The 26351-nt window shown below is 42.1% G+C and overlaps 1 protein-coding gene across 1 annotated transcript in view; it reads left to right on the top strand.

The window, feature by feature from the left end:
* The window catches only part of sh3rf2 (SH3 domain containing ring finger 2), a 49206-nt gene that overhangs the window by 6703 nt on the left and 16152 nt on the right, over positions 1 to 26351 (top strand). Inside the window, exons 2-4 of the mRNA XM_062994657.1 lie at positions 214 to 480; positions 4371 to 4466; positions 6732 to 7025. Coding sequence (XP_062850727.1) covers positions 214 to 480; positions 4371 to 4466; positions 6732 to 7025 — 657 coding nt within the window. The remainder of the gene's footprint in view (positions 1 to 213; positions 481 to 4370; positions 4467 to 6731; positions 7026 to 26351) is intronic.

Genomic DNA, 26351 nt, shown 5'->3' with positions numbered 1-26351 from the left:
GTGTGGTGTAATACTTCTCCCTACTTCTATGCCAGTTTTAGTGACAGTAAAAAAATACAAAAATAAAGGTGGTCTAAATTGAATGACATTTTCCAGCCGGACTGGGAATGATTAATCAATGGGTTCAATATGATCATAAAAAATACAATGTGTTATGCTTTTATGACTTTTATGTAACCACCCTCATTAACTTTCTTCATTTCTGTGTTCCAGGTGCTAGCTAAAGCCTTGTACGACTGTCAGGGTAATGGACCTGGAGAGCTCACCATTAAATCTGGAGACATAATCGGCCTGCACTGGAAAATAGATGAAAACTGGTATTATGGAGAAATCAAGGGGAATGGTGGGCTCATACCCATCAGCGCAGTGCAGATACTGGGCGAGCAAACACAGCCTGTGCCTTTGTGCCGTGCTCTCTATGACTTTGACCTGACCAGACTGGAACCGGGAGAAAGGAGGGAGTGTCTGGCTTTTATGAAGGTCTGTGCATGACTCATTCAGTTGTATACAATACCTGTTCTACAAACCACATTCAAGAAAAGTTGGGACAGTTTGTAGAAAACAATAAGAAGAATCTGTGATTTGTTTATTTACTTGAATCTTTATTTAACTGATAAAAGTAGAAAGAAAAGATTTCCAGTGTTTTTACTGATCAACTTTACTTGTATTTTGTAAATTTAAACACATTTAGAATTTGATGCCTGCAACTCACTCCAAAAAAGTTGGGACGGACTGTGTTTTATCACCTTTCCTATTAATGAGACTTTTATTTATGCATTTTCTCCCCATTTTTCTCCCGATTTAGCACACTCAATTTGTCTTCCGCTGCTGAGGGATACCCAGTTGCATCCGAGGAGAGCATGTCGCTGTACATGCCTCTTCCGACACGTGTACAGCCCTCCTCTTCTCGCCCCTACATTCTGCACAGGCATCTCTTTTGCCAATCAGGGTCCTTACACAGCGTCCGGTCCCCACCTTGCAGATACGGTGGCCAATTAGTACCTGCTGCAGGCACTGCCAATTGTGCCCGCCAGATGGTGCCCAGCCGACCGATGGCAATGCCGAGTTTCGAACCGAGGAGTTCAGAATCTCGGCACTGGTGTGCTAGCGGAATATTCCGCTGCGCCACCTGGGCGCCATTAATGAGACTTTAATAATTTGGGAACTGAGGCTGCTAATTGTTGCAGTTTTGTGGGTGGAAGTTTTTTTCTGTGCTTTCCTGCTAGGAGACTTTAGCTGCTCAACAGTCTGTGGTAGTTGTTGTGTGATTCTCCTCTTCATGCTGCACAATACATTTTATAATAAGACAGATCTTGGCTACAGAATCAGAATTATTGGCCAAGTATGTGGATACACACAAGGAATAAGATTATATACAGGCAATATACAGATATGTAATTTAGCAGCATGTGAAATATTTACAAAACAGTAAAGTGCACAGCATGTAGGATGAGTACTACAATATTTAGTCAATTGGCAGCAGATGAATATTGTTACGCTTAGGTCTGTATTATCAGTCATTTATTTATTTAGGAGGGAGATCGCCTGTGGGAAGAAACTGCTCTTGAATCTGGTGGTTTTAATGTGGTTGATTGAAGTAATATCCAGGGTGTGAGGAGTCAGTGATAATTTTCTCTGCCCGTTTCTTGGTTCTTGAAGTATACAAGTCCTGGAGAGAGGGCAGAGGAGCACCAATGATTTTTTCAGCTGACTTCACCTGTCGCTGCAGTCTGTTCCTTTGTTGTGTTGTGGCTGCACCAAACCAGACTGTGATGGAAGTGCATAGAACTGATTCGATGGCCGCAGTGTAGAACTGTCTTAGCAACTCCTGTGGCAGTCCCAGCTTTCACATTTTCCGCAAAAAGAACATTCTCTGTTCGGTTTTCTTGATGGTGGAGTTGATGTTATACTCCCACTTCAGGTCCTGGGAAATGATAGTGCCCAAAAACTTGAAGGACTCCACAGTTGAAACAGGACTGCTTAAAATTGTGAGTGGGAGCCATGCTGGTGATTGTTTCCTGAAGTCCACTGTCATCTCTACAGTCTTGAGCGTGTTAAGCTCCAGGTTGTTCTGACTGCACCAGTGCACCAGCTGGTCGACCTCTCGCCGGTAAGCAGATTCATCTCCGTCGCGAATCAGACCAATGATTGTAGTATCATCTGCAAACTTCAAGAGTTTCACAGATGGGTCACTGGGGATGCAGTCATTGGTGTAGAGTGAAAAGAGCAGTGGTGAGATAACACTTCCCTGAGGAGTACCAGTACTGACTGTCCGAGTGTGAGAAGTGACTTCTCCTAGCTTCACCTGCTGTGTTCTGCCTGTCAGGAAGCTAATAATCCATTGACACATGGCAGAGGGCACAGTGAGCTGAGAGAGTTTGTGGGAGAGAATTCCAGGGTTGATAGTGTTGAAAGCTGAGCTGAAGTCCACAAACAGGATCCTTACATAAGTCCCAGGGCAGTCGAGGTGTTGCAGGACGTAGTGAAGGCCGATGTTGATTGCATCATCCACTGACCTGTTAGCCCTATATGCAAACTGCAGTGGGTCCAGTAGGTGTCCAGTGATTTCCTTCAGATGGGCTAACACCAATCGTTCAAATGACTTCATGACTACTGATGTCAAAGCTACCGGTCTGTAGTCATTCAGTCCAGTTATGGAGGGTTTCTTGGGGATCGGGATGATGGTGCAGCGTTTGAAACAGGAGGGAACTACAGACAGTTCCAGGATTCTGTTGAAGATGCGTGTGAAAATTGGAGCCAGTTGGTCAGCGCAGGCTTTGAGACAGGAGGGAGAGATGTTGTCCAGGCCTGACGATTTCCTGGTCTTTTGTCCCCGGAAGAGCTGGCTGACATCTTTGACACCTATCTCAAGTGTAGCCTGGGTGACTGGGGGGGGAGGGTGGTGGTGGTGTCAGAAATGAGATAACAGATGCAGTTGAGGTGGGTAGATTGAGGGGTGTGAAGTGGTCACTTTCAAACCTACAGGCAGGCCAGTCAAGCACATGCATTCTGTGTCTACGAAGCCACTCTGTTGTAGCGCATACAGAATGAGGCCTAGCATCAGCTTGCTGATATAATTATGGACCTCCTGTGCAAAGACGTCACCTTGATGGCAGCATGTGTATCTCTAAAATCCCAATATACGCCTCTGCATCAATGGTACATACACCGATCAGCCATAACATTAAAACTCACTGTCCATTTTATCAGCTCCACTTACCATATAGAAGCACTTTGTAGTTCTACAATTACTGACTGTAGTCCATCTATTTATCTGCATGCTTTGTTTCATGCTGTTCTTCAATGGTCAGGACTCTACTAGGACCTCTACAGAGCAGGCATTATTTAGGTGGTGGATCATTCTCAGCACTGCAGTGACACTGACATGGTGGTGGTGTGTTAGTGTGTGTTGTGCTGGTATGAGTGGATCAGACATAGCAGCACTGCTGGAGTTTTTAAATATCGTGTCCACTCTATTAGACACTCCTACCTTGTTAGTCAACCTTGATGTAAAGTCACACACAATCGCTCATCTATTGCTGCTGTTTGAGTTGGTCATCTTAGAGATCTTCATCAGTGGTCACAGGACGCTGCCCACGGTGCGCTGTTGGCTGGATATATTTTTGGTTGGTGGATGATTCTTAGTCCAGCAGGGACAGTGAGGTGTTTAAAAACTCCAGCAGCACTGCTGTGTCTGATCCACTCATACCAGCACAACACACTCTAACACACCACCACTATGTCAGTGTCACTGCAGTACTGAGAATGATCCACCACCCAAATAATACCTCCTGTGAGGGTCCTGACCATTTATGCGTGCCGCACACTGCTGCGTTGGGCTTGCGATTTTTGCGGTCGCCGCGGCGATCAAAGAGCAAAAAGCGTCTCATGTGAAACACCTACCACTTTGTTTACATCGCTTAGAAATTTAAGTACATTTTGAGTGAATGTGTAGGTTAGAATCTGCGCTCAATCTGTCTTTACTGTACGTTGGACTTAATGAGACGTGGCTACATCTAACTATTTTATTTCTGCTATAAGTTGAAGCACTTTGCTTTGTGTACGGAATGCCATTAACACGTGTTGAACTTTGTTTAATATGGAGCACTTGAGAATTTGATCATATGGACATAAACCCTGTTTACATTTAGTTTTGTGCCATATTATTATGCTGTACAATTTGTTGTTAAAAAAAAAGAAGCTTAATTGAGATTTTAAATTCTAGATTCGAAAAATTATTTGTTAGATTAATCGATAAAATAGTCTATAGATTAATCGATAGAAAAATCATTAGTGGCAGCCCTAGCACTAAGAAATACTTTCTCTGACTCTATCTTCTTAATTATATATATATATGTTTTTTTATCCAGGGGGATATCATCAGCGTTATTAAGCGAGTAGATGAAAACTGGGCTGAAGGAAAACTGGGAGACCAGGTTGGAATCTTTCCGTTACAGTTTACAGAGGTAAGACTGCTGCTGCTGTGTTTTTGCGTAATTCATTGGAATGCACTGGAAATATGAAGAACACATTCTTTTCGAACTTCAGGCAGTTCAGACTTGATTTGCCTGGCAAACCAAATTAATTCAGCTAAAAAAAAACCCAATATAATTAGCAAGCTTTTCATGTCACAAGTACACAGTCATGCTGGAACAAAAAAGGGCCTTCCCTAAACTGTTGGAAGCAAATATTTGTCCTTACATAATTGATTTCTTACACAAGTGTTGTGGCTGAAAAAAATAGAAGGGCTATCCCAATACTTTTGTCCATATAGTGTATATATACATCGATGAGACATAACATTATGACCACCTTCCTAATATTGTGTTGGTCCCCCTTTTGCTGCCAAAACAGCCCTAACCCCGTCGGGGCATGGACTCTACTAGACCCCTGAAGTTTTGCTGTGGCATCTGGCACCAAGATATTAGCAGCAGATCCTTTAACTCCTGTAAGTTGCGAGGTAAGGCCTCCATGGATCGGACTTGTTTGTCAAGCACGTCCCACAGATGCTCGATTGGATTGAGATCTGTGGAATTTGGAGGCCAAGTCAACACCTCAAACTCATTGTTGTGCTCCTCAAATCATTCCTGAACCATTTTTGCTTTGTGGCAGGGAGCATTATCCTGCTGAAAGAGGCCACAGCCATCAGGGAATACCGTTTCCATGAAAGGGTGTACATGGTCTGCAGCAATGCTTAGGTAGGTGGTACGTGTCAAAGTAACATCCACATGGATGGTAGGACCCAAGGTTGCCACAGAACATTGTCCAAAGCATCATTGCCTCTGCTGACTTACCTTCTTCCCATAGTGCAACCTGGTGCCATGTGTTCCCCAGGTAAGTGATGCACAAGCACCCGGATATCTACGTGATGTAAAAGAAAACCTAATTCATCAGACCAGGCCACCTTCTTCCATTGCTCCGTGTTCCAGTTCCGATGCTCACATGCCCATTTTTGGCGCTTTCGGCGGTGGACAGGGGTCAGCAGGGGCACCCTGACTGGTCTACGGCTTTGCTGCCTCATACGCACTGCATACAAACTGTGATGCACTGTGTATTCTGACACCTTTCTATCAGAACCAGCATTAACTTTTTCAGCAGTTTAGGTTACAGTAGCTCGTCTGCTGGATCAGACAGCACGGACCAGCCTTCGCTCCCCATGTGCATCAAGAGCCTTGGCTGCCCATGACCCTGTCGCCGGTTCACCACTGTTCCTTCCTTGGACGACTGTTGATAGATACTGACCACTGCAGACCGGGAACACCCCACAAGAGCTGCAGTTTTGGAGATGCTCTGACCCAGTCGTCTAGCCATCACAATTTGGCTCTTGTCAAACTCACTCAAATCCTTACGCTTGCCCATTTTTGCTGCGTAATATATCCCACCCACTAACAGGTGCCGTGATGAAGAGATAATCAGTGTTATTCACTTCACCTGTCAGTGGTCATAATGTTATGCCTGGTCGGTGTATTTACATACATACATGCATACATTTGATGTCAAGCACTAGGGTGAACTTAAATGAAACTGTCATATTGAGACATATTAGACATAATATTTTAGACATAATAAGACATGCTGGAAAGCTAATTTTAGTGGATAATAACTTAAAACTAGACATCTAGTGATACACACCACAATCATAACAGTATCAGTATCAATATGTTAATAGATCGCAATATTGGTATCATATCAGCTTAGTATGTAAAAAATAAAGCTTAAATTCTACATTATAATATCATACAAATCTGATATTTCTGTGTAGATGGTGTAGTAAAATGGAGCCAAAAGATTTTTTACTGCCCAGTTATAACAGACTACACAGCATCTGCTGTTTTTCTGATAAAAGCGTCTTCGCTCTCCTTGCACTCTCCCCTACTGGCAAACTTTGTCTCAGTGCTGTCCAGCCAGGCATGAATCCACACAGTAATGTTTCCCTTGCTTCGGTGGCATAACAGCACATCTCTATATAGGGAGAAGGAACATCAATCGTGGCTGCACAGAGCTGCAGCACTTTCTCTCTCTCTTTTTTCCTCAGCTCTAAACAACAGCAGGGCAGTCGAGAAAGAGCAGGGCACTCACCCAGACATGACTAATGGCTTTGTGCTGTCTTTTTACTTATTAAGAGAAAACTTCAGGCTGAATAGAGATTTCCGAGGTGAAACAGGCCAGACTGAAGCAAACCACTCTACTCTTTCTCTGGCACATTTTAACATCTCTTTTTTTTTCCACAGCCAAATCCAGCTGCTCTAAAACTCCTGGCGAGAGGAAAGAGTAGTGATACTGCAGAAATTCGACCCCAGAACGCGAGAGCAAGCAGTAGGAGGGCAAACATAAATGCGGCCAGCCACAGGCAAATCTCCAAAAGGCAGACGAGTACGACTCGACCTCCAGATGTCAGCGTCCTGAACACCCTGAACCACAGGCAAATCCACAGTTCTTCCACTCCGAGCGCGCCCGGAAAACTTCTTCGACACTCCTCAACGTTTAAACTGAGATCTGGAAGCACTCACAGAAGCTTCGTGAAGGTGAGCAAGATGTGAGGATTTGTGTGTGAGTGAGCCACTTGTTTCTTTTATTAGGGAACAGTTGTGCTTCAGATGTTGATACTAGACTGGGATTTTACAGATGAAATTAGCCCTGATTAATGGTTTATTCTTCTGCTTGTTGGATATTTAAGTTCAGGATTTATTATAAAGGAGTCAAAGTTACATGAAAGTTCATTATGAATGAGTCTTTATGTATTAAATTAAGGGTCTGTCTGAAAACCTAGTGAGCTGCCTTGTTGCCTACTGCCTACCTGGGCAGCTGCCTAAGTAGAGAGGATTCTAATAAGACATAGTTGTTCTGCATTCGTCCGCCATATTTGTATTTTCTTGTGAGGAAAAGTTGTGATGCACTGAATGCTGGGATTGCCTTCACCTCTAAGGAAGCATCGGATTCTCCACTGTCATTCAGTTAGTTCATAGTAATTTAAGGCACCTCAGTAGGCAGCATTTTAAGGCATCTAAGAATTTAAACAGACTTCTAGGATGATGTAAAATGCTGTCTGTGTAGAGAGCTCACTAGGTTTTCAGGCAGACCCCACGTTTTGTTAGTGATGCTCAGATAGTGCCTTTTTAATAGAAACCACTACAATAGATTAATATCAAAGTTAGCTCAGGTGGCGCAGTGGTAAATATGATAGCCCACTACCGCCGAGATCTGGGGTTCTAATCTTAGCTGTGTTATCAACCAGTTGGCCGTCTGCACAGACTTGATTGACTATGTCTAAAAGTGGAGGATGGCGGAACAGCCTAGTCATTGGGAGGTGCACTTATCAGTGCACTTTTAGCCTGTATAAAAATAAGCATAAGAACTGTGCCAATCAGGTACAGTATGCAGACCAGAATGATCTTCTGTGGTGACCCCTAATATATTAAAACAGCCGATCAAAATATTAAATTAATAATTAAATATCAGAGAGCTACAAATTTGTGGGTTGCCCTTTGCTTCTAGAACTACTAAATTTGTTTTCAAATGTTACCATACAGTTCTTAATTGTTTGTACTGGTAGAAAGTATTTTAGTGCACGAAGGCAGTGGAGATGTACATCACTGTCTTCAATGTTATAAGGGTTTTTAAGCCCATACAAGCTACTTTTTTTATTTTGGAAGTTTGAATAAAAGCATCTAAAATAAGTAGATGCACCGTAGGGTGCACCTGTTTTTGCAAAATTGCCTCATAGTTGTTGGTTGGTACAAGACCATGTAAAAAAGTAAAGAACTGAATATCATTTGGTAACAGACAGTGTGGGTTAAAAGCATCCTTTTGCCTACACCAAACATAAATGTATCCAAATGCAGGAACATGGTAAGAATTAACTTATAAGACCATATTATCATAGTTCTAGGGTCCATACACCAAGTTTTGCACCTTTGTGCAGCAATCTTTAACACAAATACATTCTCTCATTTCTCTCAAGTTTACTTAATGCAGTTTTGTTGAGATTGGGTCATAAAAAGACTCATTACAGTATTTCTGGATTTACTTTTGAGGTATCTAGCAACTGTTAGAAAATTTTTCATAAGCTGATGGAAACTCTCTAAATCTCAGACCTTTTTAATAGGGCTGTCACACAATTAAAATTTATAATTGTGATTAATTGCGATTAAAGAACCAAATGAATTTTGATTAATCAACTGCAAAAATAACTTAACACAATTTGAACAGTTCTGCACATTTTTATCGTAAGAAAATGTTTACCAATTAAAATGAAATAAAATTATGATAACATTATTAAATCTAAATTATCTTTAGAAAGCCAGCCAATGTCTATATAGAGTTGTTAACAGTTACCCATCTTTAAGCCAATTATTTAAAATGTCAAGTCTGTTCACATTATGTGGCAAAAGGGAGGATCTTTTTCTGTTCGTAACCCTGCCACTGAAAACAGCATAAACACAATGTTGCTGTGTTAAAGCAGCGCAAATTACCACAGAGACACATATTTAAAGTGGCACAAACATAGCCCAATAAAACATAGTTTAATTAAACATTTTATTATTGGTTAATGTTTTTAATCATGATAAAAATTTGAACGTGTTAATCGTTACTTAATTGTTAATTAACGCAACTACCGACAGCCCAACTTTTCAATAGTTGTTACCTACTGTTTATTAACAATCAGCCAAGTAGAACTTACTTTTTTTTTTTTTTTTTACTGGTATTCCAATTTAACATTTCTGCCACATGCGCCTCTGGAGTTTGTGGTTTCCTTTCTGTTGTGTAATGTGGCCTACCGATTTACAGCTGAGCTGCTGTTTCTCCAACAGGTTTACACTTCATAGTAACAGCACGTTAGGGACAGTGGTAGCCTAGTAGGTAGGGCTTTGGGCTATAAACTGAAAGGTTCGAATCCCAGCTGTGCCATGCAGCTGCTGTTGGGTTCTTGAGCAAGGCCCTTAACCCTCTCTGCTTCAGGGGCGCCGTACCCTGCGCTCTGACCCCAGTTTCCAAACAAGCTGGGATATGAGAAGAAAGAGTTTCATTGTACTGTACATCTGTATATGTATATATGACAAATAAAGGCATTCTATCATTCTTCTACGGTTGACCGGGGCAGGCCGGACAGAAATCTGACAGACTGATCGGAAAGGTAGCATCTCGTGACTATGCCATGTTGAAAGTCAATTCAAGCATGACTGTGACAGTAATTACAGTAAGACATGTGAATATATAAAATATTTTAAAGAAAATATAAAACAACAGGTCCATCAGGGTTGTGCCTGTGTTTTAGTGTATAAGTCATTGTCTCTCAGACTGTTACAGTCAGTTACATACTGTGTTGCCACAGTGCTGCCCTTCCTCTTTTTCCTCCAACAGGAAGGGTAGTTTCTGGGCGTTGGTGAGAGTGTGGAATTCAGGATGATGGTTCTAAAAAATTCAAAGTAGATTTCCTGCTTGTGAGTGTATTTTGGACACTGTTAAGAAGTCCAGCTCGGTCTCCGTACTGTTGTTGTTGCACTGTTGGAGGCCAGGTTTTCTTATAGCGTCCTGTCCCGATGGCCAGCTTGAGTCTGTATTTTGTCTGTTTGGTTATGTGTTTAATATTAGTGCAACTCGGTCTCTGTGGTGTTGTTGTTGCACTGTTGCACACTCTTTGCCAGGCTTTCTTATAGCGTCTCAATGGCTAGCTTGTGTGCATAGTTTGTATTTTGTCCATATGGTTATGTGTTTTATAATAGTCACTGTACTCAAGTTATCTGCTAGTGTACTGTCACTTAAGGACAGAATAACACTGCATTTTACTGTGATTGGGTTTGGATTCTCCAATGGAAATTGTATTGCTATATTTTTGATTTAATGTGTCTATTGCAACAAGTGTGGCTGAAAAAGCTAAATGAACATATACCATAACTCTGTGTGTATTGTCCCCTTGCACAGTAGATTTCTTGTTCAAGATACACCGATCAGCCATAACATTAAAACCACCTCCTTGTTTCTACACACTGTTCATTTTATCAGCTCCACTTACCATATAGAAGCACTTTGTAGTTCTACAATTACTGACTGTAGTCCATCTGTTTCTCTACATACCTTTTTAGCCTGCTTTCACCCTGTTCTTCAATAGTCAATGGATCATTCTCAGCCCTGCAGTGACAATGACATGGTGGTGGTGTGTTAGTGTGTGTTGTGCTGGTAGGAGTGGATCAGACACAGCAGCGCTGCTGGAGTTTTTAAATACCATGTCCACTCACTGTCCACTCTATTAGACACTCCTGCCTAGTTGGTCCACCTTGTAGATGTAAAGTCAGAGACGATCGCTCATCTATTGCTGCTGTTTGAGTTGGTCATCTTCTAGACCATCAGTGGTCACAGGACGCTGTTGGCTGGATATTTTTGGTTGGTGGACTATTCTCAGTCCAGCATCGACAGTGAGGTGTTTAAAAACTCAATTAGCATTGCTGTGTCTTATCCACTCATACCAGCACAACACACACTAACACATCACCACCATGTCAGTGTCACTACAGTTCTGAGAATGATCCACCACCTAAATAATACCTACTCTGTGGTGGTCCTGTGGGGGTCCTGACCATTGAAGAACAGCATGAAAGGGGGCTAACAAAGTATGTAGAGAAATATATGGACTAAAGTGCTTCTATATGGTAAGTAGAGCTGATAAAATGGACAGTAAGTGTAGAAACAAGGAGGTGGTCATAATGTTATGTTAATTAATAAAAAAAATATTACTGCCTGCGTACAATTATCAGCTACAAAAATCAAAGTATCATATATTTTGGCAAGGTAATTGTATGTAATTATCATTATTTATGAGACACTCTTGGTTCGACCTTTTAAATGTAGAGAACTAAAATGTTCTCTTTCTCGGTTGTTACTCATAGTAAGCTCATGACTCATGTAGTTACGTAACAGCCCCTTATCTGCTTGGAAGGCTTATTCATCCCTGCTGAGCACTGACTCCTCACCCTCCTCTCCTTATTCCTCTACTACTTTTTTTTCTTTCATCCATCCCTCCTGCTCCTTCCTCTGCGCAGGCTATTCCATTAATAGATAAGCATACAATTAAAGAGCATATCATCACATGCAGACGACTCACTCTCTGCCTCCGCTTCTGACCTGCCCATAGGGTAAATAATGCTAGGTTTATCTTTCCACTTCTCCAGATTGAAACTGCCGCCGACTTCTTTCTGTTCCTGCACCACCAAAATGTATTTGATTTTTAGTATAAGAAAACAGTCTTAGCTTTTTGTTAGATTATTTACACTGATCAGCCAAAACATTAAAACCACCGCCATGATTCTACACTCACTGTCCATTTTATCAGCTACACTTACCATATAGAACCACTTTGTAGTTCTACAATTACTGACTGTAGTCCACCTGTTTCTCTTTTCTCGCTTTCATGCTGTTCTTTAATGGTCAGGACTCTCCCAGGACCACTACAGAGCAGGTATTATTTAGGTGGTGGATCATTCTCAGCACTGCAGTGACACTGACATGGTGGTGGTGTGTTAGTGTGTGTTGTGCTGGTATGAGACACAGCAACACTGATGGAGTTACTATCTAGTCTAAACTCATCACTGTCACTGCTGCACTGAGAATAGTCCACCAATCAAAAATATATCCAGCCAACAGTGCCCCGTGGGCAGCGTCCTGTGACCACTGATGAAGGTCTAGAAGATGACCAACTCAAACAGCAGCAATAGATGAGCGATCGTCTCTGACTTTACATCTACAAGGTGGACCAACTTGGTAGGAGTGTCTTATAGAGTGGACAGTGAGTGGTCACGGTATTTAAAAACACCAGCAGCATTGCTGTGTCTGATTCACTCATACCAGCACAACACACACTAACACACCACCACCATGTCAGTGTCACTGCAGTGCTGAGAATGATCCACCACCTAAATAATACCTGCTCTGTAGTGGTTCTGTGGGGGTGCTGACCATTGAAGAACAGGGTGAAAGCAGGTTAAAAAGGTATGTAAAGAAACAGATGGACTACAGTCAGTAATAGTAGAACTACAAAGTGCTTCTATATGGTAAGTGGAGCTGATTAAATGGACAAGGAGTGTAGAAACACTAAGAGATGCAAAATGTAATTTTGCTTTTGTGGAACTTTATTATTATTTAGTCCATAGAGAAAAAAAATCACAAAAACAGTTTGATTTTGATTAGTTTTTCATATTTATGTCAATATGGATTCCTCTTAATGTGTTGACTTCCTATTTCAAGTCATCAGATAAATGTGATGAAAAGAGCTGAGCCTAGCACAAGTGATGTTGCAAAAGTTTTAAAAAGATTAATGTGCTAGCGAAATCATATTAGATTAGATTTTGAAAACATGCAAGTTACCATGCCATGCATGTTACTAAATCCACAATTATTTCCACCCATAACCAGTGTTAGCCATTTCACTAGCATTTAATTTGCCATTTTTTTATTTGACAATGTTTTTACCACCCAATAACTAAATCATAAATTCATAAATCGTTTTATTTCATTGCAGTCACTATGAACCCAATATATTTCATGTTTGTCTGGTCAACTTCATTTCATTTGTTAATATACCTCCATTCCTGTATTTCAGGGCTGCAACATATTCCGAAAAAAGTTGGGATGGGGGCAATTTAGGGCTAAATAGTGATATGATTTCAAACAGGCAATGTCAACAGGTGATTGTAATCATGGTTTGATACAAAAGAAGTATGCACGGAAAGCTAAGACTTTGAGGAGCAAAGATGGCCAGTGTGCTTGGCGAAGGTAATTTACTCCTCTGTAATAGCATCATTATTATAAAAAAAAAGTACATTGGGATCTTAGAGCAACACATGCTACCTTCAAGACGACATCTTTTATTTTCAACAAGACAATGCAAAACCACACACTGCACACATTACAGAAGCATGGCTGCAGAAAAAGAGGTTACGGGTACTAGACTGGCCTGCCTGTAGTCCAGTAATTTGAAACCAAAATGTGACTATGAAAACCCTGTACTACATCACAGCTTAAGACGTGTTTGCATAAAGAATGTGAAAAAAAATGTGACAAAATCCAGGTTGGATATACTTAATTTCTGGCTGGTTGCACAACACTCTTGCTGACCAAGGAGAGTCACCTCCTCTGATATGTGTGAAGCCTCTGGAAGCGTCATTACACCAGCCATCAGCGGATTAATACAGAGTCTAAGCATGTGTACTCCTCTTTCCATATTCTATATACACCCCATCCAACGAGCACTTACTCAGACACGGCTAATTGTGTGTGTTGAGCGAAATCGATACAGTTGTTTATTTAGTATCAAGCTGTGGGCGTCGACTCCTTCGGGTGAACTTCATCCTCACCCACCCTTTATCTCCCTGATGGGTCATGTGAATGTGACGGGGTGTGAAAAACAGGGCTATCTCTGTCTGTTTGGATCAGGCTGCCCCCGTGCACTCTTGTCACATCGGCTTGTGAAGGCAGTAATGCTTTATTAATAAATGTTGGCTGAAGGGCCAGGACGAATCTGAAGGACTATCTACTAACACGTCATTGTTAGTTTGTCCTTGATATTAATGCACTTCTGCCTTTAGTCTCTTTTAAAAGGAATTAAAAAGAAACTAAATTAATTACCCCCCCCCCCCCCCCCCCCCCCCCATAATGATCTTGAATTTTAATGTGATTATAACTTCACCTTCAAATAACATGGCTTCACAGCACAATACAGTTCTATTACAGACCAAAATAACTGCACAGTGCTTTGTGCTTTGCTCATTAACTGTTTTAATGAACCTTATTTATTTATTTTCACTGACTGTTTCATTCTCGAAACCCTGGGCGTAAGGCTGAGAACACGTCCCGTACAAGACATCAATCTAACTCAGGGTGACAAGCACACTTACAGCCAAATCAGAAACATTTCCATGTTGCATATTCATCTACAAGACAGTGACTCAAAACAGGGACCGAACCCAGGACCTCAGGACCCATTCCAATGTGCAGGACCCACTCTACCAGCTGCACGATCAAGACTTTTTGTGTAGTTAATGATCTCACTGGGCTGCGCAGTGGTTTGAGTAGTGGCAACATTGCGTTACAGTGAGAAGGTCCTGGATTCGATTTCCAGGTGGAGCGGTCTGGGTCCTTTCTGTGTGGAGTTTGCATGTTCTCCCCGTGTCTGTGTGAGTTTCCTTAAAGCCAGATCAGCTTCTGTATGTGTTTGTGAATCATCTACAAGACAGTGACTCAAAACGGGGATCGAATCCAGGACTTCAGGACCCATTCTGATGTGCGACACCCACTCCATCAACTGCACGATCAAGACTTTTTGTGTAGTTAATAATCTCACTGAGTGGCTCAATGAGTAGCAATGTTGCCTTACAGTAAGAAGATCGAGGGTTTGATTCCCAGGTAGAGCGGTCCAGGTAGTTTCTGTGTGGAGTTTGCATGTTCTCTCTGTTTCTGCGTGAGTTTCCTTAAAGCCAAATTAGCTTCTGTATGTGTTTGTGAATCATCTACAAGACAGTGACTCAAAACAGGGAGAGAACCCAGGACCTCAGGACCCATTCCAATGTGTGACACCCACTCTACCAGCTGCACGATCAAGACTTTTTGTGTAGTTAACATTCTCACTGGGCGGCATGTTGGCTCAGTGGGTGGCACTGCCGCCTTACTGCGAGAAGGTCCTGGGTTCCATTTCCAGGTGAAGTGATCCAGGTTTTTTCTGTGTTAAGTTTGAATGTTCTCCCAGTTTCTGTGTGGGTTGTCTCCCACAGTCCAAAACCATGAAGTCAGGTTAATTGTAGCTACTAAAGTTACCCTAGATTTGTGTGTGTGTTTGCCCTGTGATGGACTGGCAACCTGGCCGAGGTATTTCTTACCTTTTGCCTGGTAAATTGTACCCACCGCAACCCTGAATAGTACAAAGTGGTAGTAAAACAGAAAATAAGTGAATAATCGCATTTTAAACAGAGACTTACTGTCAGACGTACATGTAAGCCAGTGATCTCTGAGAGAACAGAACTCAAGTTGCTTTAAAAAGCTCATTTTTATGCAAACATGAGTAACTGGTAGGTAAAACACCTTCTTGTGCTGATTGCCTGTGACCTGGATTTGTTTTTTCTGCCTCTGTTTATGGAGCCTGAGGCAGTTGGAAGGACTTTGTTTCCTAAATACATGTATTTTCCTTCACATGCTTTGGTTCATTGTTGAGACACGGGGGTTTGCGTGTATCAGGGATGCAGAGAGACCTGTCAGGTCCTGTCAGGATTTTGCATTGCACAAAGATCTTAGCAGAGGTGCCAGACTAAACCTACCACCTACACTATATGGACAATAGAATAGGAACACCATTTCTAATTTTTGAAATCCTGTGTTTTAATCCTAACAATTGCTTACAACTTTGCAGCAATAGTTTAGGGAAGGCCCTTTTCTTGTTTTAGCGCAACTGTCCCTGTGCACAAAGCAAGCTCTATAAAGACATGAAGAAAAGCTTGGTTTAAGTTTAAACAAACTTCAGTGACCTGCACAGAGCCCTGAACTCAACCCTACTGAACAGCTTTGGAGTTAACTGAAACATCAACTGAGGCTTTATTGAGCAACATAATACAAATGCAACCTCCACGCAACCTCCAAGCCTCTAGTCTTGCTTGACTTGATCCTCCACCCAGAACTCGAGGAAGACAAGCATCAAGGCTCTTCTCTGTACTAGCGCCCATACACTGATCAGCCATAACATTGAAACCACCACCTTGTTTATCAGCTCCACTTACCATATAGAAGCACTTTGTAGTTCTACAATTACTGACTGTAGTCCATCTGTTTCTCTACATACTTTTTAGCTTGCTTTTACCCTGTTCTTCAATGGTCTTATTTAGGTGGTGAATGATTCTCAGCACTGCAGTGACACTGACACTGGTGGTGGTGTGTTAGTGTGTGTTGTGCTGGTATGAGTGGATCAGACACAGCTGCACTGCTGGAGTAAATACCGTGTCCACTCACTGTCCACCCTATTACAGACATCCCAAGTTGCAAAAACTCATTTCAGGGAGGTACCCCCGGACCCCGGACTTTCTCTCACTCTCCCTCTCTTTCCCACACGCAATCGGGAAAAAAGTCTTTGTCACCTGCGTGCGCGTTTTTGTCGCTCTTGGCCGCTCGTTCTAGATTCTGGGAGATTCTGGGGCATCAGGGAGCCGCTATGTATATGCGGGAGACTCCCGGAACTTCCGGGAGACTTAGGATGTCTGCTATTACACACTCCTACCTAGTTGGTTCACTGTGTAGATGTAAAGTCGGAGACGATCACTCATCTATTGCTGCTGTTTGAGTTGGTCATCTTCTAGACCTTCATCAGTGGTCACAGGACGCTGCCTACAGGGCGCTGTTAGCTGGATATTTTTGGTTGGTGGACTATTCTCAGTCTAGCAGTGACAGTGACGTGTTTAAAAACTCCAGCAGCATTGTTGTGTCTTATCCACTCATACCAGCACAACACACACTAACACACCACCACCATGTCAGTGTCACTGCAGTGCTGAGAATGATCCACCACCCAAATAATACCTACTCTGTAGTGGTCCTGGGAGAGTCCTGACCATTGAAGAACAGCATGAAAGGGGTCTAACAAAGCATGCAGAGAAACAGGTGGACTACAGTCAGTAATTGTAGAACTACAAAGTTCTTCTATATGGTAAGTGGAGCTAATAACATTCACAGTGAGTGTAGAAACAAGAAGTTGGTTTTAATGTTATGGTTGATCGTTTGGCAGACACTTTTATCCAAAGCGACTTTCAGTACTGTGACAGTATACAGTCTAAGCAGTTGAGGGTTAAGGGCCTTGCTCAAGGGCCCAACAGTGACAACCTGGTAGTGGTGGGGCTTGAACCAGCGACCTTTTGATTATAAGTCCAGTACCTTAACCGCTAGGCCACATAAAGGTCACTTTATTTTAATGCTATTTGTTAAAATGGGATGTCCAGCAAGCTCATGGGCAGGTGTCCAAATACTTTTGGCCATATAGTGTATGGGGCAGCAGCAATATAGGATGGTGACAACTGCATGATATAAGGCGGAGGTAAACCATTTCTGTACTCTACCAGGAAAATCAAAAGGAAAGACCTTTAACAGAATGACTGTCTGTATAGTGCCAAATGATGCAGTAGTGCCAAACATACTTTTTTTAAATGTTTGGGGTGGCCTGCATTAGCCATACTTAATCTGGGTGAGACATGTTTGCCTACCCGCACTGCTTGTGGTCTGTCAGTCAGGAAGTTAGAGATCCAGTGACACAAGGATGGATGAAGTCCCAGGTTCTCCAAGTTGATAGGTAGTTTAGAGGGGATAATCATGTTAAATGCTGAGCTGTAGTCAACAAACAGCATTTTAACATAATTACCCCTCCTAGCGTCCAGGTGTGTTATTGTTGTGTGAATTGTATTGTTGTATTCTACACAATTATTTAAATATTTCAAAATTATCTGTTAAGACGTGAGTTTGAATTATACAGGCAGTTTAAGATAAGAACATGATGCAAGACTTTGTGAAGGTCACTGGCTTTATCAGTGAAAATTGCATGTTTTAGCATGTTTTAGCATGTTTTAGCATGTTTTATGCAGTAAGCTAGCCATTAGCCTGTTAGCTATGTGCTAGCATTACCTACATTAAGCTGTGATTTTTTTTTTCTTATATTTTACTACTTTTTAAACACATTGCCCAAAATAATATTAAGCACTTACTCAATTGCACTTTCATATATGTGTTTATCTGTGACAAATGCAAGCAAACACAGTCAATTAGTGTAGTACAGTGGACCCTTGATGTTCGTTAGTTAAACCTGTTTTTCCCATAAGAAATAATGTAAATAGAATTAATCAATAATTTAACATACATTTGAGCCAATCTCATCAAATAACTGACCATCGCTGATTGGCTAATGACACCATTTTTTATTTATTATTATTTTTGCTTCATGTGCTACCCACAGTAAGCAATCACTGGAAAAAAGAATCACTTTAATAAAGCCAGCAGGACAGAAATAATGCTTTGCTAAAACATTTGTCTGTATAGAAAACTGTCAGCATGCAGGCACAGCTGGTAGAGTTTGGTCCGCACAGCAACAAGAAAATGTTAAATGTGCCGGAACCTTTTGTTTTTATTGTTATTCAGTGTTAAATTCAGCACACACACACACACACACACACACACACACACACACACACACATATATACAGTATATATATATACTGATCAGCCTTAACGCTAAAACCACCTCCTTTCTACACTCACTTTGTAGTTCTACAATTACTGACTGTAGTCCATGCTTTGTTAGCCCCCTTTCATGCTGTTCTTCAATGGTCAGGACTCTCCCAGGACCACAGAGTAGGTATTATAGATTAGGTATTGTAGAACTACAAAGTGCTTCTATATGGTAAGTGGAGCTGATAAAATGGACAGAGAGTGTAGAAACCAGGAGGTGGTTTTAATGTTATGGCTGATTAGTGTATACATATATATATATATATATATATATACAGTGTATCACAAAAGTGAGTACACCCCTCACATTTCTGCAGATATTTAAGTATATCTTTTCATGGGACAACACTGACAAAATGACACTTTGACACAATGAAAAGTAGTCTGTGTGCAGCTTATGTAACAGTGTAAATTTATTCTTCCCTCAAAATAACTCAATATACAGCCATTAATGTCTAAACCACCGGCAACAAAAGTGAGTACACCCCTTAGTGAAAGTTCCTGAAGTGTCAATATTTTGTGTGGCCACCATTATTTCCCAGAACTGCCTTAACTCTCATGGGCATGGAGTTTACCAGAGCTTCACAGGTTGCCACTGGAATGCTTTTCCACTCCTCCATGACGACGTCACGGAGCTGGCGGATATTCGAGACTTTGCGCTCCTCCACCTTCCGCTTGAGGATGCCCCAAAGATGTTCTATTGGGTTTAGGTCTGGAGACATGCTTGGCCAGTCCATCACCTGTACCCTCAGCCTCTTCAATAAAGCAGTGGTCGTCTTAGAGGTGTGTTTGGGGTCATTATCATGCTGGAACACTGCCCTGCGACCCAGTTTCCGGAGGGAGGGGATCATGCTCTGCTTCAGTATTTCACAGTACATATTGGAGTTCATGTGTCCCTCAATGAAATGTAACTCCCCAACACCTGCTGCACTCATGCAGCCCCAGACCATGGCATTCCCACCACCATGCTTGACTGTAGGCATGACACACTTATCTTTGTACTCCTCACCTGATTGCTGCCACACATGCTTGAGACCATCTGAACCAAACAAATTAATCTTGGTCTCATCAGACCATAGGACATGGTTCCAGTAATCCATGTCCTTTGTTGACATGTCTTCAGCAAACTGTTTGCGGGCTTTCTTGTGTAGAGACTTCAGAAGAGGCTTCCTTCTGGGGTGACAGCCATGCAGACCAATTTGATGTAGTGTGCGGCGTATGGTCTGAGCACTGACAGGCTGACCCCCCACCTTTTCAATCTCTGCAGCAATGCTGACAGCACTCCTGCGCCTATCTTTCAAAGACAGCAGTTGGATGTGACGCTGAGCACGTGCACTCAGCTTCTTTGGACGACCAACGCGAGGTCTGTTCTGAGTGGACCCTGCTCTTTTAAAACGCTGGATGATCTTGGCCACTGTGCTGCAGCCCAGTTTCAGGGTGTTGGCAATCTTCTTGTAGCCTTGGCCATCTTCATGTAGCGCAACAATTCGTCTTTTAAGATCCTCAGAGAGTTCTTTGCCATGAGGTGCCATGTTGGAACTTTCAGTGACCAGTATGAGAGAGTGTGAGAGCTGTACTACTAAATTGAACACACCTGCTCCCTATGCACACCTGAGACCTAGTAACACTAACAAATCACATGACATTTTGGAGGGAAAATGACAAGCAGTGCTCAATTTGGACATTTAGGGGTGTAGTCTCTTAGGGGTGTACTCACTTTTGTTGCCGGTGGTTTAGACATTAATGGCTGTATATTGAGTTATTTTGAGGGAAGAATAAATTTACACTGTTATATAAGCTGCACACAGACTACTTTTCATTGTGTCAAAGTGTCATTTTGTCAGTGTTGTCCCATGAAAAGATATACTTAAATATTTGCAGAAATGTGAGGGGTGTACTCACTTTTGTGATACACTGTATATATATATATATATATATATATATATATATATACAGTGTATCACAAAAGTGAGTACACCCCTCACATTTCTGCAGATATTTAAGTATATCTTTTCATGGGACAACACTGACAAAATGACACTTTGACACAATGATAAGTAGTCTGTGTGCAGCTTATATAACAGTGTAAATTTATTCTTGCCTCAAAATAACTCAATATACAGCCATTAATGTCTAAACCACCGGCAACAAAAGTGAGTACACCCCTAAGAGACTACACCCCTAAATGTCCAAATTGAGCACTGCTTGTCATTTTCCCTCCAAAATGTCATGTGACTCGTTAGTGTTACTAGGTCTCAGGTGTGCATAGGGAGCAGGTGTGTTGAATTTAGTAGTACAGCTCTCACACTCTCTCATACTGGTCACTGAAAGTTCCAACATGGCACCTCATGGCAAAGAACTCTCTGAGGATCTTAAAAGACGAATTGTTGCGCTACATGAAGATGGCCAAGGCTACAAGAAGATTGCCAACACCCTGAAACTGAGCTGCAGCACAGTGGCCAAGATCATCCAGCGTTTTAAAAGAGCAGGGTCCACTCAGAACAGACCTCGCGTTGGTCGTCCAAAGAAGCTGAGTGCACGTGCTCAGCGTCACATCCAACTGCTGTCTTTGAAAGATAGGCGCAGGAGTGCTGTCAGCATTGCTGCAGAGATTGAAAAGGTGGGGGGTCAGCCTGTCAGTGCTCAGACCATACGCCGCACACTACATCAAATTGGTCTGCATGGCTGTCACCCCAGAAGGAAGCCTCTTCTGAAGTCTCTACACAAGAAAGCCCGCAAACAGTTTGCTGAAGACATGTCAACAAAGGACATGGATTACTGGAACCATGTCCTATGGTCTGATGAGACCAAGATTAATTTGTTTGGTTCAGATGGTCTCAAGCATGTGTGGCGGCAATCAGGTGAGGAGTACAAAGATAAGTGTGTCATGCCTACAGTCAAGCATGGTGGTGGGAATGCCATGGTCTGGGGCTGCATGAGTGCAGCAGGTGTTGGGGAGTTACATTTCATTGAGGGACACATGAACTCCAATATGTACTGTGAAATACTGAAGCAGAGCATGATCCCCTCCCTCCGGAAACTGGGTCGCAGGGCAGTGTTCCAGCATGATAATGACCCCAAACACGCCTCTAAGACGACCACTGCTTTATTGAAGAAGCTGAGGGTAAAGGTGATGGACTGGCCAAGCATGTCTCCAGACCTAAACCCAATAGAACATCTTTGGGGCATCCTCAAGCGGAAGGTGGAGGAGCGCAAAGTCTCGAATATCCGCCAGCTCCGTGATGTCGTCATGGAGGAGTGGAAAAGCATTCCAGTGGCAACCTGTGAAGCTCTGGTAAACTCCATGCCCAGGAGAGTTAAGGCAGTTCTGGGAAATAATGGTGGCCACACAAAATATTGACACTTCAGGAACTTTCACTAAGGGGTGTACTCACTTTTGTTGCCGGTGGTTTAGACATTAATGGCTGTATATTGAGTTATTTTGAGGGAAGAATAAATTTACACTGTTATATAAGCTGCACACAGACTACTTTTCATTGTGTCAAAGTGTCATTTTGTCAGTGTTGTCCCATGAAAAGATATACTTAAATATCTGCAGAAATGTGAGGGGTGTACTCACTTTTATCACCCCTCACATTTCTGCAGATATTTAAGTATATCTTTTCATGGGACAACACTGACAAAATGACACTTTGACACAATGAAAAGTAGTCTGTGTGCAGCTTATATAACAGTGTAAATTTATTCTTCCCTCAAAATAACTCAATATACAGCCATTAATGTCTAAACCACCGGCAACAAAAGTGAGTACACCCCTAAGAGACTACACCCCTAAATGTCCAAATTGAGCACTGCTTGTCATTTTCCCTCCAAAATGTTATGTGATTTGTTAGTGTTACTAGGTCTCAGGTGTGCATAGGGAGCAGGTGTGTTCAATTTAGTAGTACAGCTCTCACACTCTCTCATACTGGTCACTGAAAGTTCCAACATGGCACCTCATGGCAAAGAACTCTCTGAGGATCTTAAAAGACGAATTGTTGCGCTACATGAAGATGGCCAAGGCTACAAGAAGATTGCCAACACCCTGAAACTGAGCTGCAGCACAGTGGCCAAGATCATCCAGCGTTTTAAAAGAGCAGGGTCCACTCAGAACAGACCTCGCGTTGGTCGTCCAAAGAAGCTGAGTGCACGTGCTCAGCGTCACATCCAACTGCTGTCTTTGAAAGATAGGCGCAGGAGTGCTGTCAGCATTGCTGCAGAGATTGAAAAGGTGGGGGGTCAGCCTGTCAGTGCTCAGACCATACGCCGCACACTACATCAAATTGGTCTGCATGGCTGTCACCCCAGAAGGAAGCCTCTTCTGAAGTCTCTACACAAGAAAGCCCGCAAACAGTTTGCTGAAGACATGTCAACAAAGGACATGGATTACTGGAACCATGTCCTATGGTCTGATGAGACCAAGATTAATTTGTTTGGTTCAGATGGTCTCAAGCATGTGTGGCGGCAATCAGGTAAGGAGTACAAAGATAAGTGTGTCATGCCTACAGTCAAGCATGGTGGTGGGAATGCCATGGTCTGGGGCTGCATGAGTGCAGCAGGGGTTGGGGAGTTACATTTCATTGAGGGACACATGAACTCCAATATGTACTGTGAAATACTGAAGCAGAGCATGATCCCCTCCCTCTGGAAACTGGGTCGCAGGGCAGTGTTCCAGCATGATAATGACCCCAAACACACCTCTAAGACGACCACTGCTTTATTGAAGAGGCTGAGGGTAAAGGTGATGGACTGGCCAAGCATGTCTCCAGACCTAAACCCAATAGAACATCTTTGGGGCATCCTCAAGCGGAAGGTGGAGGAGCGCAAAGTCTCGAATATCCGCCAGCTCCGTGATGCCGTCATGGAGGAGTGGAAAAGCATTCCAGTGGCAACCTGTGAAGCTCTGGTAAACTCCATGCCCAGGAGAGTTAAGGCAGTTCTGGGAAATAATGGTGGCCACACAAAATATTTACACTTCAGGAACTTTCACTAAGGGGTGTACTTACTTTTGTTGCCGGTGGTTTAGACATTAATGGCTGTATATTGAGTTATTTTGAGGGAAGAATACATTTACACTGTTATATAAGCTGCACACAGACTACTTTTCATTGTGTCAAAGTGTCATTTTGTCAGTGTTGTCCCATGAAAAGATATACTTAAATATCTGCAGAAATGTGAGGGGTGTACTCACTTTTGTGATACACTGTATATATATATATATTATTTTTTTAAATTGATGAAACGTTGAATTTCATCAGGGGGTGCAAGTCTTTGAATCATAGGGTCTGTTTGAAAACCTAGTGAGCTGCCTTGCTGTCTACTGCCTACACAGTACAGAGCCAAGTACAGAGGGTTCTAAAAAGTCAGACTAAACATACCACCTACACTATATGGACTAAAGTATACGGACACCCTTTCTAAGTTTTGAAAATGTGTTTCAGTCACAACAATTGCTAACATATAAAAACCAGTTATATAATTGAAATTAAGTGCTTCTAACTTTGCAGCAACAGTATAAGGAAGGCCCTTTTCTTGTTTTAGCATACTAGTGCTCCTGTGCACAAAGCAAGCTCTATAAACTCAAGAAGAAAAGCTTGGTTTAAGTTTAAACAAACTCCAGTGACCTGCACAGAGCCCTGAACTCAACCCTACTGAACAGCTTTGGAATGAACTGGAACATCAACTGAGGCTTTATTGAGCAAGATAATACAAATGCTCTTTTGACTGAATGGGCACAAATTCCCACATACATACTTTAAAGTCTTGTAAGAAAACTGTTAGAAAAGTGGCTGTTGTAATAGCTGAAAACATCACATAGAGGTCACACTATTTTTTTACAGTTTATTTTTTTGAAATGAGATGTCCAACAAGTTCATGGTCAGTTGTCCAAATACTTTTGGCCATTTAGTGTATACTGGGCAGCAGGAATATAGGATAATGTCACATTGAAGTTTGTTCCCTTTTTAACTGTATACAGTGCCTTGCAAAAGTATTCAGCCCCCTTGAACTTTTCAACCTTTTGCCACATTTCAGGCTTCAAACATAACGATATGAAATTGTAATTTTTTGTGAAGAATCAACAACAAGTGGGACACAATCGTGACGTGGAACGAAATTTATTGGATATTTTAAACTTTTTTTAGAAATAAAAAACTAAAAAGTGGGGCGTGCAATATTATTCAGCCCCTTTACTTTCAGTGCAGCAAACTCACTCCAGAAGTTCAGTGAGGATCTCTGAATGATCCAATGTTGACCTAAATGACTGATGGTGATAAATAGAATCCACCTGTGTGTAATCAAGTCTCCGTATAAATGCACCTGCTCTGTGACAGTCTCAGAGTTCTGTTTAAAGCGCAGAGAGCATCATGAAGACCAAGGAACACACCAGGCAGGTCCGAGATACTGTTGTGGAGAAGTTTAAAGCCGGATTTGGATACAAAAAGATTTCCCAAGCTTTAAACATCTCAAGGAGCACTGTGCAAGCGATCATATTGAAATGGAAGGAGTATCAGACCACTGCAAATCTACCAAGACCCGGCCGTCCCTCTAAACTTTCAGCTCAAACAAGGAGAAGACTGATCAGAGATGCAGCCAAGAGGCCCATGATCACTCTGAATGAACTGCAGAGATCTACAGCTGAGGTGGGAGACTCTGTCCATAGGACACAATCAGTCGTACACTGCACAAATCTGGCCTTTATGGAAGAGTGGCAAGAAGAAAGCCATTTCTCAAAGATATCTATAAAAAGTCACCTGGGAGACACACCAAACATGTGGAAGAAGGTGCTCTGGTCAGATGAAACCAAAATCGAACTTTTTGGCCACAATGCAAAACGTTATGTTTGGCGTAAAAGCAACACAGCTCATCACCCTGAACACACCATCCCCACTGTCAAACATGGTGGTGGCAGCATCATGGTTTGGGCCTGCTTTTCTTCAGCAGGGACAGGGAAGATGGTTAAAATTGATGGGAAGATGGATGGAGCCAAATACAGGACCATTCTGGAAGAAAACCTGTTGCAGTCTGCAAAAGACCTGAGACTGGGACGGAGATTTATCTTCCAACAAGACAATGATCCAAAACATAAAGCAAAATCTACAATGGAATGGTTCACAAATAAACGTATCCAGGTGTTAGAATGGCCAAGTCAAAGTCCAGACCTGAATCCCATCGAGAATCTGTGGAAAGAGCTGAAAACTGCTGTTCACAAACGCTCTCCATCCAACCTCACTGAGCTCGAGCTGTTTTGCAAGGAAGAATGGGCAAAAATTTCTGTCTCTCGATGTGCAAAACTGATAGAGACATACCCCAAGCGACTTGCAGCTGTAATCGCAGCAAAAGGTGGCGCTACAAAGTATTAACGCAAGGGGGCTGAATAATATTGCACGCCCCACTTTTCAGTTTTTTATTTCTAAAAAAAGTTTAAAATATCCAATAAATTTCGTTCCACTTCACGATTGTGTCCCACTTGTTGTTGATTCTTCACAAAAAATTACAATTTCATATCGTTATGTTTGAAGCCTGAAATGTGGCAAAAGGTTGAAAAGTTCAAGGGGGCTGAATACTTTTGCAAGGCACTGTATGTTGTGCTAACTTGAATTGATGAAACG

Source organism: Trichomycterus rosablanca, chromosome 1 (assembly GCF_030014385.1).
Source record: "Trichomycterus rosablanca isolate fTriRos1 chromosome 1, fTriRos1.hap1, whole genome shotgun sequence".
Taxonomy (NCBI): domain Eukaryota; kingdom Metazoa; phylum Chordata; class Actinopteri; order Siluriformes; family Trichomycteridae; genus Trichomycterus; species Trichomycterus rosablanca.
The sequence above is the reverse complement of the archived record's forward strand: the minus strand, read 5'-3'. Positions and strand labels throughout refer to the sequence as shown.